Source organism: Canis lupus, chromosome 13, assembly GCF_003254725.2.
Source record: "Canis lupus dingo isolate Sandy chromosome 13, ASM325472v2, whole genome shotgun sequence".
Classification (NCBI taxonomy): Eukaryota; Metazoa; Chordata; class Mammalia; order Carnivora; family Canidae; genus Canis; species Canis lupus.
In genome coordinates, this window is record NC_064255.1 from 62,483,263 (window position 1) to 62,501,947 (window position 18,685).

The 18,685-nt window shown below is 32.2% G+C and overlaps 1 protein-coding gene across 7 annotated transcripts in view; it reads right to left on the reverse strand.

The window, feature by feature from the left end:
- ANKRD17 (ankyrin repeat domain 17) overlaps window positions 1-18,685 on the reverse strand; it is a 153,150-nt gene that overhangs the window by 103,216 nt on the left and 31,249 nt on the right. Inside the window, exon 1 of one of the 7 annotated variants that reach the window (XM_025435817.3) lies at window positions 15,288-15,437. The exons of 5 other annotated variants lie outside the window; for them this stretch is intronic. In XM_025435817.3, coding sequence (XP_025291602.1) covers window positions 15,288-15,341 — 54 coding nt within the window. In that variant the 5' untranslated portion in view covers window positions 15,342-15,437. Of the gene's footprint in view, window positions 1-15,287; window positions 15,438-18,685 lie in introns of those variants that run through there. One more of the 7 variants, XM_049093051.1, reaches the window with a different exon arrangement.

Sequence of the window (18,685 nt, forward strand, 5' to 3'; positions counted from 1 at the left end):
ACCTTTCTAAACATAGTTAAGAGCAATTTTTGGGATTTTTAACTAAATAAGGTTAGGCTTTCTTAAAATGTACTATGAAATATGGAACATAAGCATATTAGATGCTGCTATCAAACATAGGTACATTGGCAGTTATCTGTGGCAGTAGCACCTGCAATGGAACTGCAATGACACTTTATCTATTGAGTACATATTGCTTACATCTATTGAGTAAATGATTTTACAACTAAATAGATGAGGGCTAGAAAGACTATAGGACATGGCACTGTTACTCATGTAAGATATTTCACTGCAAATTTACCACAGCTTGCCCAGTCCATTTAATGTAATTCTCTCCACAACCCAGGAGTTTAAATAACAAGGCTTCTCATCTCTTTTCAAACAACTTACAATAGGCATAGAGAGAGAGAGAAAAAAAAAGTAGTGAACTCTACCACTCTCCCATCTTTCTGGACAAAAATCAGAGATTGGAAAAGCTAAGAAAGCTAATATGTATGAGAAAACTGGAGAGAGGAACTGAGAAAAAAGAACTTTTGGGGAACTGTAAGTTAAACAACTATAGGAGCTCCCACAGGATTGCAAAACATCCATATCCAACCAGCCAGCCAGAGTTTTCAACTGAAAACTTGGGTTATTTGGTAGAGAATCCAGAAAGGCCACACATTAGAGTAAGACACCTCTTAACTTTAGAGTACAGGCTACTAGAAAGATGCCATAACAATGCTTCAAAACCTCAAAAGAATAAAGTTGAAAGAAAAATACCACATGATTTCACTCATATGTGGAATTTAAGAAACAAGCACAGGAAAAAAAGAGAGAGACAAACCAAGAAACAGACTCAACTACAGAGAACAAACTGATGGTTCCCAGAGGGAAAGTGGGTAGGAGAATGGGTGAAATAGGGGGTGAGGATTAGAAAAGACACTATACTGAAATTAAAAAAAAAAATAATGATAAAAATAAAGTTAAATTTTTTTAAAGGGGGGGAATAAAAAGAATAAAGTTGATTCAAAAGTAACCTAACTGCTAGCCCAAGACAGATTCGACACTCTTTAAAAAAGGACCGTAACATTCAGACATTCAATAAATGTAGTGTCAAAATGTCCACCATCAAATAAAAATTACTCAGAAGCAAAAAAATATATCCCATAACTAGGGAAGAAACAGGTAAATAAAAATAGACCTTTAAATGACAGGCATGGAATTAGCAGACAAGAAACTTCCAAGCTCTTTTATGTGTGCTCAACTATTCAAAGAAAAATGTGAATATGAAGAGAGAAATGAAATCTACAAAAATAAAGGATCAAATAGAATTTCCATAACTAAAAAATAGTAGTGTTTGCTATTAAATTTCAATGGATGACAATGCAGAAAAAAGGGACCAATGAATCTGATACAGAGCAATAGAAATTATCCAAACTCAAGCATGAAGAGAAAAAAAAGGCTGAAAAAAGAATGTAAAGAGGCAACATTATGTTTAGGAAAATGCAATATAGTGTGTGTCTTTGGAATCCCAGAAAAAAGGATATAAAAAATTTTGAAGACATAATGCCTAGAAATTCTCAAAATGTAGACATAAAAATATAAACTCACAAATCTAATAAATACAACAAACTTCAAACAGAACAAGTGTAAAGAAAATTGCACCACATCATGCCATAATAAAATTATTGTAAATCAAAAATGAAAAAAAAAAATTCAAACAGTCAGAGGGGGGAAGAGCATTATGTAAAAAAAAAAGAAAAGATAAGAACGACTGCTGACTTCTCATCAGAAATAATGGAAGCCAGAAGACAAAAGAGACTTTTAAAAGGTTTAAGGAAAAAAAAATCTTTCAATCAGGAATACTATATGCAGTGAAAATATACTTCAAACATAACGGGGTAGGGGGTGGGTGCCTGGGTGGCTTAGATGACTGCCTTCCGCTCAGGTCATGATCTCCAGGTCCTGGGACGGAGCCCCACATCATGCTCCCTGCCCAACAGGGAGCCGAGCCTGCTTCTCTCTCTCCCTCTGCCTCTCAACCTGCTTGTGTTCTCTCTGTCTCTGTTAAATGAATAAATAAAATCTTTAAAACAAACGAAAGGATAAAGGGACATTTGCAGACAAAATCTGAGAGAAGTTGTTGTCCATAGACCTGCACTTTAAGAAAACATAAAGGAAAGTCATCCAGGTAAATGGAAGTTATTCAAGCAGATACTTGATGAAACTGGATTCATGCAAAGTAATGAAGAATACCAGAAATGATATAAAAATAGATGCCTTCTATTTTCTTATTAAAAAATACCTCTAAGTAATAATAATCTATTCTGGAGATTCTCAATGCATATAGAAATAAAATATATGACAATAATCCCACAAGAGACATTAAAGGAGAAATAAAATACACTGGTATAATAAGGTTCCTAACATTATATGTGAAATGGTATATTATTATGTGAAAGTAGCTATAGTTAAAAACGTGTATATTACAACCCAAAACAATCATTCAAACAAATAATAAAAAGAGGTAATTAGACAATAGAGGTAATAAAATTAAATACTACAAATAATCAAATTAACAGACATGAACAAAGGAAAAGGAGCAAAACAACAAATGGGACAAACAAAACAATTAGCAAGATGGTAGTTTCAAACATAAAATATTGATAACTACTATTAATTAAGTAAAAACGAACTAAATACACCAATTAAAAGGCAGAGATTGTCAGTCTGGATAAAAAGACAAGAACTAACTATATGCTGTCTATAAGAAATGCACTTCAAATATAAAGACAAAGGTTGAAAGCATGCAAAAAGATATACTATGAAAACATTAGTTGTTTCAAAGCTGGTAGAGCTATTATTAACATCAGACAAAGCAGAATCCAGAAATACCAGGAATACTAACAAATATAAAGAGGGACATTTAATTAGATAAAAGATCTATTTAGCAAGAAGATATATAATAATCCTAAATGTCCATGTACTTCATAACATGAAGCAAAAATGAGCTACTCCACAATTATAGATGAAGAATTTAAAACTCATCTCAATTATTAATAGAACAAATTTACAGAATATGAGTATTAATATAAGTATATAAGAGACTTGAACATTATTAACGAACATAACCTAACTGACATTTATGGAATATTCACCCAACAACTGCAGAGAACACGTTCTTTTTAAGTGTACATGGAACATTCACCGAATGGGACCATAATTTGGACAATGAAACAAGTTTTAATACATTTTTAAAAACTGAAAGAAGAGTATGGTCTCTGACCACACATAATTAAATTGGAAACCTGTAGCATCCCAAAATATTACATATGAAGTATGCCATTTTTTAATAACTCACAGAACCTCTCCCAAAAAGAGTTCATCTGAATCACAGAGGACGAAAAATCATTTGAGTGACTATATCTTAATTCTCTCAAGAATGATATATAATCAGTATTATTCTACATGCACAGGAAACAGAGATGTCTTAAGAATTACAGCTTAATTCTACCATGAAACCCCAGGTGAGAAAGGCAGACTAAGTCAAAGAGGAAATCACAAGGGACATTATACAACATTTAGAATAAATAATAATGAAAATACAACATATCAAAATTTGTAGTATTTATAACTAAAGCACTGCATAAAAGCCACTTATAGATTTTAATACTTATAGTAAAAAAGAATAAATGTTAAAAACCGTAATCTAGGCTTGCACTTAAAGCAACTAGAATAAAAACAAATTAAATAAAAAGTACAAAGGAGGATATTTAAGAGCAGAAATTAATGAAATAGAAAATGAACAGAAAAACTGATCACATGAGATGAAAAGCTTAAAGTTTATCAAAAATAAAACTGATAAATTTCATATCAGACTACACATTAAAAAAAAAAAAGAAAACGTAAATTACTAGAACCAGGATTGAAAGAAGAACACTATTATAGGTCCTACCATTATTTAAAGAGTACAAGACTACTATAAACAACTCGGTCAATTCAACAATTCATATTACAACATTTACATATTTTCAAAACTGACAGAGAAAAGCTAAATAGCTCTCTATATATCTATCAAAGAAATTCAATTATTAATAATTTTCCCACAAACAAAACACTAGTTGTAGATTACTTCACTGATCAAACATTCATTTATACAGGAGCTTTTTGAAAACGAACAGAAAGATACACTGCCATTCACTTTATGAGGCTAACATCTTTTTGATACAAAAAATGGTCAAAGATTTTAGTTAAAAAAAGAAAACTAAGGAACACTCTGCTTTGTGAAAAATAATAATCCTTAACCACAATAAGGATTGGCGATATCCAAAAAGGGGTCATATATGATGACCAAAATGGAGTTTATGTCAAAAATATAAAGCTGGCTTAAAATCCAAAAGTTAATTTATATCATTCATATAATAACAGAATAAAGGAAAACAGTAAGATCATCTCAGAAGATACTGATAAAAGTACCTGACAAAACAATGTTCTTTGATGATAAAAATTCTTAGCAAACCAGTAATAGAAGAGAACAGCTCAACCAAAAATGGGAATCAAAACAAAAATAAAAAACAAACAAAATACTACAGTGCTGAAAGAAATTAAAGAAAATGTAAATAAATGGTCATTGTGTGGGCCAACACTGTCAGCTATCCAAAACACATTTCAAAGTCTGATTTGGCCAAGAATTCACCAGTTTGCAACCTCTGCTCTGGATGTTCTAAATTTTATCTTTGGAACAAATCAGACCATCAGAAAACTGAGTACTCGGACTACATTTTATTTTTAACCCAACTGAATTTTATTTTATTATTTTATTTTATTATTTTATTTTATTATTTATTTATTTTTTATTGGAGTTCGATTTGCCAACATCTAGCATAACACCCAGTGCTCATCTCATCAAGTGCCCCCCTCATTTATTTATTATTTATTTATTTATTTATTATTTTTTATTGGAGTTCGATTTGCCAACATATAGCATAACATCCAGTGCTCATCTCATCAAGTGCCCCCCTCAGTGCCTGCCACCCAGTCACCCAGGGATCCCTCTGTGTACTACTTTTATCTCTGGTCTTAATTTACTAATTTGCCTTTTGCACTTTTAGAGCATATACTCTTATAAGCTACTTCAAATCTTTTGCAGGATGAAATATCTTTTACATAAATAGATAAGTAATATTATTTTAATTTAAAAATAGCCAAGGGATCCCTGGGTGGCGCAGCGGTTTGGCGCCTGCCTTTGGCTCAGTGCGCGATCCTGGAGACCCGGGATCGAATCCCACGTCAGGCTCCCAGTGCATGGAGCCTGCTTCTCCCTCTGCCTGTGTCTCTGCCTCTCTCTCTCTCTCTCTCTCTCTCCTGTGACTATCATAAATAAATAAAAATTTAAAAATAAATAAATAAATAAATAAATAAATAAATAAATAAATAAAATAGCCAAGATAGCCATATTAGACAGTTTCCATTTAATCAAAAACATAATAGAAACCATGTAATATTTTAAATATATACAGTCTCATGTAAATTTTTAAGAACAGAAAATGAGGGGACATAATGAACTTGAAAAGATGACCAGGGAGAGGAAATCCTAGGAAAAGAGTAGGACTTTGAAGAATAACTAGATAGTGAAGAGCATAGCCAGTAGGCAATGTGATTAGCAACAGAATATTAGAACACAATGTAAAGGGAAACACTTCAGAAAAATATGGTAAAGATAAAGATGGGTCAAGGGCAGCCCGGGTGGCTCAGCAGTTTGGCGCCTGCCTTCGGCCCGGGATGTGATCCTGGAGTTCTGCGATCGAGTCCCACACCAGGCTCCCTGCATTAAGCCTGCTTCTCCCTCTGCCTGTGTCTCTGCCTCTCTCTCTGTCTCTCTCATGAATAAATAAAATCTTAAAAAAAAAAAAAAAAGATGGGTCAATAAGTCAAATAATAGATCAGGTGCAAAAATGAGTTTGGATTTTCTCTACTGAGAAATAAAGCAGTAAAACAGGTTATAAAGCTTTTGAAATATATGGGACCATATCTCAAACTTTTTGTTTGAAAGTTACTGAAGCCAATAGCTTAAGAGGATTAGTTACAGACTTTTACCCTTTTACCTCTAGAAGGGATTGTAGAGAAACTATATGGTACAACTTTAGAGTACGGAAACCAATAAAAAAATTTCAAATAGCAGACAAAAATTATAAACCATAGAACTATAACCTATTGATCACCTAGGGTGATTTGAGTAATATGACTTTTTCTTCTTCCTCATTTCATATACAGTATACACCTATAAGCAAGGCTAAGAGTTCAAAGAACTCCTCAAGAAAAAAGGTGGCTCCTTCCTATACAAGAATACCTCAAATTAAAATGAGAAACAAAAATAAATAAAAAATAAAATGAGAAACAGATATTTACTGTGTTCAAATATATAATGCTAAGTCACTAAAGACACCAAAAATTAAATTACTCACAGAAAATCATACGGTAACACTCTAAGCTCAAGACAATGAAAAAGCCCATTGAATGCCATCTAAAAATACTTAAAAATCAATGTCAACATAATTCAGCACTTACTCACTTTATAAAAGATGTATCTTTATAATTCATAAAATATTTATGAAATGATGATTTACCTGCCAAGATTTTTTAAAATTATATATGTGGGCTTAATCTTAATATTTCGGTTCTTTAAATGGATATAATTTTATGGGAGAGTAACTTTCTACCCACTGTTGTTTCCATTTACTTTATTTTGTAGAGAAAACTAAGAACAAGAACAAGAAACTGAGAAAGATATTTTGAGAAGAAAACAAAATATTACACAAATGTAACAAAATATTAAGAAAGAAAACTTTCCAATACTGTGAACACTTAAACACCATATGTTTTTAGAAAATCTTAACCAGTATTTCCTTATGAAATATAAGAATTTGGAAACTGTATTTTTCAAACTTGCTTAAACAGTTCACACAAATATATACTGGTCTTTGTTATGACAGAGCATAAATTAAAAATGCAGAACATGTGACAAGGACTGGGGAAGTGGCAACAGGACAAATTCAAGGTTAGAACCAGCTGAGGATAAACACTAGCTAGATGAATGAGAAGGTCAGCAAATGAGAATATCTTACAATACTAAGAGTCAGGCTGACCATAATATCCAAATATCAAGTAGACAATCAGAATCTAGACAATTTGTAGGAGGAAAAAAAATCAAATGAAATGGGCAGCAGGTATCCAACCTCAGAAGAAAGAGGCTAAATCACAAAAGGTCAGAAACCAAACTAAACAAAAATTAAGATAGCAAAGAAAACCAACAAGCTGTTTAATACTGGCTCAACACTGTTCCTCATCTCAACAATCCTTTAGAATTTGGAAGCAGGGAGAAGAATTATTAGCATTTGAGAAGTGGAATAGACAAGAGATGTACAGATGTTATTGACATTCCTCCTTTCCTACAGGAACACATGATTTCAATGCCAATTTCAAAATTAAACTGTGGCAAAAATGTAGGGCATATGTGTTTATATACATACAAAAGAAAGATATAAATTAGATTTTAAATAATATAATTTTGCTAGTAGGCAAAGGAATTTGAAACTAACAGCTTAGTCTTTGGATAATCAAGATATATACATTATCTGAACTTATTTTTCATTTTCGTAGATAATTTAAAAAAGAACTAGTCCCACAGAAAAAACTTCTCTTTACTGGATGAAAACCACCTGGCACCTGTCATAGAACACAGAAAAGTAGCCAACAAGCCTTTCAAATGAAAGATATTCAAGGGATGCCTGGGTGGCTCAGTCAGTTGAGCCTTAGACTATTGGTTTTGGTTCAGGTCATGATCTTTCTGATAGGGAGATGGAGCCCCTGTGTATACTGTATATAGTCGGCTTCCCTTCTGCCCCTCCCTCTGCTCATGCATTCTCTCTCTCTCTCAAATAAATCTTTTAAAAAATATTCATATTTGACAACTACATATATTTGTTTTGCTTGTTAAAATGAGTATCCAAACAAATTTATGAACTGCTTTCCTAATTATTCAGTAGAATCATAACAAGACACTTGATAGAATTTATAAATCCATTTCAGTTTTTAATAACGGTCTTTATCAAAATCAAAAGTGTTACTATTTAATGATATTCTACAAGCAAAATAATTTTCTACTTATTCCTAGCTTCTCCTTTCACTCACTACTTCACTTAGGAGTCCTCAAACTCCTTTTTCATAAATTCTGAATGATTAACCTAGGACTTAAATTTTTATGCAATTACTTAAATTTTCACGCAAAGTTCTTCCCATTTCTTTAACCTACTATATTGTAGTTGAAGGATAGAAGAATCCTAGAGGGAGTGTCAAAAGAGATTCAATAAATTGGGACTATGTGAATTAAGAAATTCGATAAAATGGTAAAAGAAAATATTATCAAACAGACTTAAATCTTATTAATGGTGAACTTGGGGAATCTACTATAAACCAGTAGTTAATCAAGTGTGGTCCACAGCATTCATGGGGATCCTGGACTTTTCCAGAGGATCTGTGAGATTAAAACTATTCTTATAATACTAAGACACTGTTTGCTTGAGTTGATGCACTGATGATATAGAAGTAATGGTGAATAAAACTGCCAGTTCCTAAACATGAATCAAGGCAATGGTACTACTTATATTCTTTTCTGACATGCACTCATAATTTTAAAGGGGGGGGGGCAGGACAGAAAGCCAGTTTCCATTATGAAGCAGTAAAAAGTGCTAATTTTTAAATTTCCAACCTTGAATATATGACTTTTTCATATTCTTTGTGACAAAACGGAAAACATTTTGATATGGTGGTTATCTCAAGACACTTGTGTAAAAAAGCTAACCCAATAGCTGTTTTTCATGGTATAACATTTTCATTTGAGACAGACTATGGTTATTCATACTTTTTTGGCAGACATCTTCTCAAAAATGAATAAAGTGAGCCTATCATTTCAAGGAAAACAACTCTCTTTGTCATCAGTAATAAATTCAAGCCTTTAAGCAAAAATTAGAATTTTGGGAAATTTACACCTGACATTGTAAATGTGACAGCTTCCTAGTTTTCAACATTTGTAAGGTCAGTGGTGGTATCAGCAAATGTATTTTTTCAATACTGCATAATGAAATGTAGCAATATTTGGAAGTCAAAAATGCAAAAACAATGCTGCTCTTCTCAGTTTTCTTTTCTTTCAGAAAAGTTATTTTTTATTAAAGTATGTTAATATGTAATGGGTTTATGTCAATTATTTTAAATGTATAAATGTTTATGTTTTTAAATTTTCTTAATTTTAAATTGCAATATAATCATTGATAGGTATAACTCATAAAACAAAAATCCCAATGAGTTCCCAATAACTTTTAAGAAAGTAAAAGAGTCCTGAGATAAAAAGAAATTTGAGAAGTGCTACTCTAATTACCTCTGAGACTAAAGTTTTATTGGTTTGTCAAATAGGTGATGATACTTACTAACATAAAATAGTACATAAGGGTTATCACTTTAAAAAATAGCTAACAGTTAAGTATTAACTACGTGCTAAGTGCTGTGCTAAATGTTTATACCAATTATCTCATTTATTCCTTATACTCATTCTAGGAAATGGATACCTCTCTCTTCAGAGAGACATTTAAAAGATTAAATAAAACAATGCTTGTGGAGTACCTGGCCTAGTCCCTCTGTATAATAACTGAAATTTTCAATAAATAGTAACTAGTATGCTCAGTTACTACTGCCACCAGAAACTATGTCGATGTCCAATGTACAACATATATTCATATATAACCAGTTAGTTAGAAACCTGATTCTAGGGACGCCTGGGTGGCTTAGCAGTTGCGTGTCTGCCTGCCTTCCACCCAGGGCATGATCCTGGAGTCCAGGGATCGAGTACCACATCGGACTCCCTGCATAGAGTCTGCTTCTCTCTCTGCCTGTGTCTCTGCCTCTCTCTCTCTATCGCTCATGAATAAATAAAAAATAAAATCTTAAAAAAAAAGAAAAGAAACCTGATACTATCCAAGACCAAATTATTAACGACCACTATTAATCTAACCACTCATTAAACCAAAAGTTATCTCACGGACATTCAACACTATGAACACCTCCTGAAAGACCATTGTCTTCACAAATCTGGAAGCTATATAAACCAAACATCAGTGGTAAAGCAGAACTTCGATGCTCACTAACTCTGCAATAGCCAATTCATTTCACACAGAAAGAGTTCTTTAGTCAAGTGTCAGAACACAGACCCCTAACAATGCAGAATCAGGAAAGTGCCAATGGTTTTGCAGATAATACAAATATTGACCTTTCCTAATTCATATACCACAGCATATATTAACCAATAGACTATGATGGATTAACACATGAGAGTAATAGATTAATTCACACACTTCTAGTTACACTGTATTTTTGCAAACTGGAGCCTTCATACTCTACTAAAACATCAGTCTTCTTCAGGGGGATTGTAAACTAATATAAGCATTATATTTTAGCTATCCTATACTACCCCCCATGCATCCTCCAAAGTTGATATATTAAAAAGCACTGTTGCAATTTCTGCCCCTCCCTCCAAGATAAACTCAATTTTCAAATAAAAGTATTGCTAATGCATAATATAGCAGGAACATGAATGTGTGTACACAGAATACACTCAAGCATATATATGAGTGTTAATACTGCATACACAGTATGCATTCACATACACATATAAACAATGTACTGATTTAAATGGTAATGAAAATCTTTAAGGACTAAAAATAGAAAACAGGATCCAGGAGACTTTCTGGACAGCCCAACATTCATAAATACCTCTAACAATTACATAGATAAGTATAAAAAAGGATAACCTAAAGGTGCTTAAATAAAGGAAAATAAGTGCTTAAAGGAAAATATATGCTTACTGAAAATTTCAGAATGCTGAAAACATGGGTTTCAAATTACTCAAACGAAAAAATGAAGTAAAATACTAGTATGCAAATACACAGCTGAATGCATCCTGAATCCAAGAATACTTAAATACCAATGGCAGACATTTTGTCTTCTGAACTTTCAGTTTATGAAGTAAAATTAGTTAGACTAATTTCATTGAATTTCAAGTGTCTAGCATACTGAAAATACTCAATACTGGAGTGAAATTATAAGATTCAATTGTTCAACATGTCTAATCTTTCCAAAACCTCTTTATGAACAGAAAATGTTACTTATATCAACTCAAATAATTTACATATTTAGCTAAACTTCTCTGTCTCTAGATCAATTTATACTTATGTCCTAAAAGTTCCTCCAATTCTTTGTGAAAAATGTTACCATGGTTATACTAAATATAGAACTTTAGAAATTCACAGATTTGCTGATACAATATTTTATAAATGATGTGCATTACATAAACAATATATTCTATACATAAACAACATATTCTATAGAATAAAAAGATATATAGCAAGTACTTGTTTAAAGAGTCTACTTCATGGAGATTTTATATCATTAACTGAAAATAATTTTCATTGTAAATAGAAAGATTACCAGTTTGAGCTATAATGCCCTATTTACCATTAGCCCATCATGTTGACAAATCAAAAGAAAACAATATCCTGCCTGTGACTCTTTTGATCTTATTTAAAAACAAAAATAAAAGCAAAAAAACCCTCTGATGTCAAATAAATACAGAGTAAGAAATGGTTTCATAATACATCTACTTCCTGTGTTTAAATCTGACCCTTAATTTAGTTCTCCCCTAATGGGTTCCGTCAAATCCTCAATCCCCTGGATCATTAAGGAACACATAGAGTTGGGGCTTTTAGCTTATATACAACAACCTGTAAAACAAGTACAGATGAAGCTAGAAACTATGGCTTTGGTCTGACAAAGGAACAAGATTAGGCATTAGAGTTATTATACTTAATATTCTAAATATTCTTAGTTTCATAAAATTGCTACTTCTTGAAACAAAAATATATCAAATGCTATACCCTGAAAAAAGCATTCTGAATTTAATTAAGATAAATATATTTGGGGACGCCTGGGTGGCTCAGCAGTTTAGCGCCTGCCTTTGGCCCAGGGCGTGATCCTGGAGTCCCAGGATTGAGTCAGTCTCCCTGCATGGAGCCTGCATCTCCCTCTGCCTATGTCTCTGCCTCTCTGTGTCTCTCATGAATAAATATTTTTAAAAAGATAAAAATATTTGTGAAATTTCTCATTTGTAAAACAATTCTTACAGAAAACTACTAAAACTAAATAATAAAACTAGAATGTATAATCAAGTTTCTGAAATGACCTCTCATGATTCATGCTGTCATATAAAGAGCTTATATATATAAACCTCTCAAGCTCATATACACAGCATTTGGTCAGACAAATTTGGAATACACAAAATAAATTTGGAGGACTATTTTTCTTCTTATTGATCTCACGTACTAGGATGCATTATTAATATGACCTATAGGAAAAGCATCAAAATTTTTAAATTATAAACATATCAGCAAAAATAACATTAATTAAAAAAAGGGGGGGGGAGATTTATATAGACTTCTAAGCCTTTTCTATCATCTGTATTTGGCTATACTCCCAAGTATTAGTTAAGCTGACCAAAGCAACACACTTTGATCTGGAAAAGAAAATTACTGCCTGGATTATTCAGGTAATTTAAATAAAGAAGTTATTCAATTTAATTCATTATTTTGGGTAGCTGAGAAACAATGATTTCAAGTTGAAACCAATCTTTTCCAGTTTGATTATAAGTTTCAGAAACTTAGAATGTTTTACTTAAGATTTTGAGGATCACTAAAAATTCAAGTTAAATACATATAGGTATATATAATAAACAATTACAATTTAAAAGGTAAACTAGCATTATGAGAATTAATCTGCACTATATTCACTGATACTGATTTTTTTTATCTTACTAAGATTTAATAAGCACATCTTCAAGAAATTTATAATTTAAAGGACCAAGTTATACTGGAACACAGAAAAAATGGAAGGGGTCCTATGTTTAATGTAAAGAAGCAGAAATCTACATAAAATTCCAGACTTTCAATGAAGTCACAAAGATGAACATTATGGTAACAAACTTTAAATAGTTCAACATTAGGCATAATAATAAAACTGCCACTGTGGTATACAGACGAACTTCATTATTCATTATTGGCCATTTATACTAGGAGTTAATTCTTTTCAAAAGAAGAAAAATAATTTTCTGGAAAGCTTACAGTGTAACACATTGTCTTTTCACTTGCAGTATAGGTACTTTAAAAAATGGTACATTTATCTCCAGATAACAAATTTATTCTCTTAGGTCATTATGACCTAGGAGAATTTTGGAAAAGAAGCATATTTTATTACTACGTGATAATTTTTCTCATTTAGTCTTCCAATTATTGACAAATAGTTAAATAATATAAAGAGAAAACGACTTAGTATAGTTTAATGCAACAGGTATATAGGAAACAAACTGAGACCAAAAATTAGAAAAAATAATTAAAGTTAGAGGTTATTTTAACAACTAGTAATATGAACAAAATAGGTAATGTAAAAACATAACATTAAACAATTTTAGTGGAAATAATGAAAGCCAATATTTAATACAGTATTAGAAAAACATATATAAAAGGCACAAAATTGTGCTCCAGTGGGCTTTTCCTAGAAAATAAATAAGACTTGTAAAATCTGTTATATACTGAAATTTTAAATGGCTACACAAATCATCAAATAGATTTATTGTAATCTATACAGTTCTTTAAAATCCACAAAAATTAAAAAGCACATTAAAATGTACCACCAGAACTTTATAATCTAATCACACTTGCTTAAACTGAACAACTAAGTCATGTGACCACTCCTAATTACGAAGTTCCTACATGAAAGTATATAAGACTATTTCTAAGGAGGTAATTCATATCATTTCTAAGAAAACTCAATAGTATCCCCTGCCCCCAAATAAAGAAAACTCAATGGTATCAACGTTTAATATGATAGAGAGAGGGAGAGGGAGAGGGAGAGGGAGAGAGGGAGAGAGGGGGAGAGAGAGAGAGAGAGAGAAAAGAATGGAAATTAACCAGAGGATTCAACTCAGACAATAAGCTCTTAGGAGAGAGGGAAAGAGTATGTTGGCAGGTGTCTGCAAGGAGCGAGATAATACAATGGAATCAGTTTTCATTCTGCAGAACAACCATGAGACTTGCTGCAATGTCAGCTCCAAGCACACACTGAGGGACTCCAGAAAATGCTCATTGATCATGCAGCACTTTATAATGCGCATAGGCTTTTTTCTCCTGCTAACCCCGCCTAGCTTCCCATTGCAGCTTAATTTCCCAAGCCCTCTCCCCTTAACACAATCTCCTCCTAAGAACAGTGAAATATTTAATAAATTGTCTTAACAGTCTAAGTATTAGGAATACCACTCACCAGCATGAGCCTCTTTACCTTAATTAGCCAGTTTTATTCTTAATGAAGAAAAAAACTCTATACACCTATAATTTTAAAATGGGCATTAAATATCTATACCTACAAATACAAATGTTTGATATGTTATACTACATCCAAGGCCAAAGCCCATTATAGTTTCACTTTGACATGTATTTCCTGGAACTGATTTATACTCAAATAGGTTCTTATAAATTTCATACAACCAAGGATAAAAAAGAAAATTAATTTAAAATTCTCATGACTCAAAATACAGATTTTTATTACAAACTCTCAGACCCTTAAATTTTAGGGTCTTTTTTTTCTTATTTTAATTTATTATTTCATAATGTCAAAGTCACATGAAAAATCCAGAACCAGAATGTACCAGTTAAATTAAGCAATCAGATTGATATACATGCTTAATTTTACTCTAGAAACTAAAATAACCAGCTGTTTTTAATAGTTAACAGCAAGCAGAGCTTTGGGCTTAAATATGTAAATGAATTCTAAGACATATGACACTAAACCTACTCAAAGCTGCTTTGTAGACCCCACCTTCTAATGAGTTAATCTAAAGGTCACCACCAGCCAACGTTTTTTATGAAGTCCGAGGCCCTTTCTTTCTTTTTTTTTTTTTAAATTTCCTATCAAACATATATCTACAATTTACAAAACATAAAGTTTAAACAAAATAATTCTAGACTTGTTTAGTAATCATGTGAACCACACTGGCACATTCTCACAAGGAATAAGGTCTGACCATATCTTGCTTTTATGCTCTGTCTCTGTTTGCTCTCTCGTCTAATCTATTCATCTGTAAAATAATTCCGGCAGATAAGATTTCTTTGTTCAGATTTCAACTTTCATTTCATTTACAAACCTAGCCCTACCTCAAGAATGTCTTCTAGAACATATGCTTCCATTTCAGCCGCTGTCTCCACCATGTTTTATCAAACTGCCATGTTTCTTACTGCACTATGATTAGATCATTGCCAGCAGGAACACTCCTCTGTGTCAGCAAGGGAACAGGAAATGGAATGTTCTATTACATGCCTAAAGCAGCTTAGCTGTTCACTAGCCAGGCATCTACCAAAAGAGCAGGGGGTGACTCACTGTGTATTTTTTAAAGACACAGAAGCTCTATTCCAAAGCAAACTTCTGTCAAGTAATTTCAACAGACAAAATAAATAAAGTCTCCTATTTTACCATTACAAATTTTAAAATCCTAAAATTTCAAAAAAAGAAGTAATTATACATTTTTTAAAAAAGCTATTTAAACACGTCTGGCTTCCTGGTTGAACAAAAGAGGTTGAAGTGGGTTACGTAGCAATTTATCCTTAGTAAAGCCTTGTAGTGAGATTAATGGCTGTATTAAATACGCAAGGAAGGAGGCAAGGGTAATACCAAATTAGGAATTTGCTACATAAGGCAAATGCATTATATAACATATACATTACAGGTGCTGACTTAAGGGTGTCAAAAATAATTCTTAATGTAGATTTTTAAAACAGTAACTAGAAGCTAATCTGTTTGGAAATATCTAATCTGGAAATATCAACATTCAACTGATTTACAAGTACTGAAGCGAGACATAACACATCATGGTTATATTCATTTTCTAATAATGTCATTTACTAAACTTCATTTACTAACCTAAGAATGTCCCTTTCCCCCTTTATCATAAATACTACAAGAGACTAAAATATTCAGATAAATGAAATTCAGAGACACTGTATCTGGATCATTAAACAGCAAATAAAGTTGCTGACTGACAGCAGAGCCAATTTATATTATATTCATTATTGTAACTGGTCCTCAATTTAATAAAAATTGTTACCTCCTCAAATTTCTTTCTAATGTAATCTGGAATATGAGAAATGCAATGGGAAAGGAACAATATTTTATGCTTTGTGGCATTAATAAAATGCGCACACGTAGGAGTGTCACACAAACTAAAACTGAAGCCATTCCTCCAAGTACTGATTAACCAGTCTAATTATAATTCTAAAATGAATAGTTCTTCTAGTCTAAATTCTCCTAACTAAAGAAAATAAATTTTTAAAGGAAAGGAAAAATATATGAAAAAAATTAGAGGTGGGAGTTATTATTAACACATATGGCCAAATCTAATTTGAGAAAACTCATGATATGAAAAGACATTGCCAGTAATGTCTCCTCAAAATGATGTCATGTTTGAGTGGAAAGAGATTCTAAAGTTCTCCTGGGCCTCAGATTATTTACCTATAAAACAGCATAACATCCATTCAACATGGAATATCTTCTGTATATCAGAAACTGTTCCAGGTACAGTCAGTAAGGCATAAAATTTCTTAACAGCATTATTCTAAAGGCATAACATTTCTTAATATATGAATATTAAATGAGAAAAATTATCTACTATTTAATAACTGATATTTAGGGGGTACCATTAAATGTGTCAGGAAATACATGAGGCTTTTTTTAAAGAGACATGTTATTTAATCCTTATAATAACCCTGCTAAGTGATAACAACATTAAGGATTACATTACGCTTACTATATGCCATATGCCATTTTAAGTGCTTTGTATGTATTAACTCATTTAATTCTCACAATAATTCTAAAAGTAAGGTAGGAACTATTATTTCCATTCTAGATAAATAAAAAATAAGGCACAGAGGAGTTAAAAAATTGGCCCAACTTATTCCCAACTACACTAATTAACTTGAAGAGCTAAGATTTAAACCCAGGCAGTTGGCTCCAGAATCTGTCCTCCTCTAATATACTTCCTCAGGTAATATTCCTGAGGTAATATTATCCTCACTTTACAAAAAAAAGGAAATCTAATCTCAGTGTATACAGTTTTATAGCAGAGTTAGAATTCAAACCCCGAACAGTCTAACTCCAAAGGCTGTGTGGAATTAATGGAAAACAAATGATATTAAAAATGTTTCCCTCAAGCCATACATAGTGCTTACATCTAAGTATGGGTATGCCTGGCATTTGGAGGCTTCTCAAACAAAGTAATTTCCATTGTTAAGACCTAGCTTAAGAGAAACTAGGCAAAGTGGCTTTTACTATTTCCTTTCCTCCAGGCCAATTATTTCTATGCATCAAATAAATTGCTTCACCTTAGATTAAAAGAAGTCAACAACAAGATTTCTCTTTCTCAAACCTTCCACCAACATAAGCAAGCAAAGACAGGTTTGAGTTCAAAGAACTCTTGTGTTAGGTCACTTTTATTTCCCAAAACCAAGAATATACTTTTCAACTTTATTTGACAAGGAATCAGGCCCCTTATGCCTCAAGTCAATCAAACCATTTACCCTCTCTCCTTCCCTTCTTTTCTTGGGTTACATGGTGCTTCTCTTATCTTTTTAGAAAATTACTGTTAAGTTTTTATGAAAAAGTATGTGATTACAGCTCTCCTCCAGGATTCTGAATGTTTATACCCATTTGTCATCATCACTCTCTCTCTTACAGATCAGAAGCTTAATGAAAGCAGGCAACATTTTGTCACCAACATATACCCAAGGCTAGCGTCTGGCAAAGAGTAGGCACTTCAGCATTTGTTGATTAAACAACAAATGCCATAAATACAGGAATTGCTGGATATCCAGTAATGCATCCAAATTATACTAAGAATAATTTCAATGACAAAAACATTTATTTTGTGACGAGGTCACTGAAATAAGGTATTAGAAATAACACAACAAGCAGAATATTTATTTCAGAATTTCTGTAATTTTTTATTATACAAGCAAAGTAATTATTTATTTTTATTTTAATTTCTGGTCCTTTTATTTTTATTTTCTGGTCCTTTCTGTTAATATGATGAACTATGCCACAGCATAAAATACTCTAGGCAAAGGGTGCAAGAGAGATTCATATGTATCAGCCTTAAAATCCTACAACCTGAAGTGAGCCACCTTCCTTCTAGTCAACCTCATCTCCAAGGTAAAAAAAATAAAAAACAAAAACCTGTTTTCCCATTTGCCTAAAACTGATTTCAATGGCAAAAGGTCTTTCATTTTTTCCCAACAGTAAAAACATTAAAGTGCAAATAGCAATTAACATATGAACAGTTACAAAAACAAATGCAAACTATCGTATGTAAATAATAAATCATAAAAGAAAATACGACTAAAATTAAGATTCAAATGTCCAAAGTGAAGAGAAATGCCTCATAAAAAGGGGGGGGGGGGGAGGACAAAAGAAGCTCAATACCAAGACTGGATGAAGGAAATCTTCTAGTATCACAATTTTATTTAGGACCATCACTGGTTTCTTGGAATAAGGAACAAAAAAA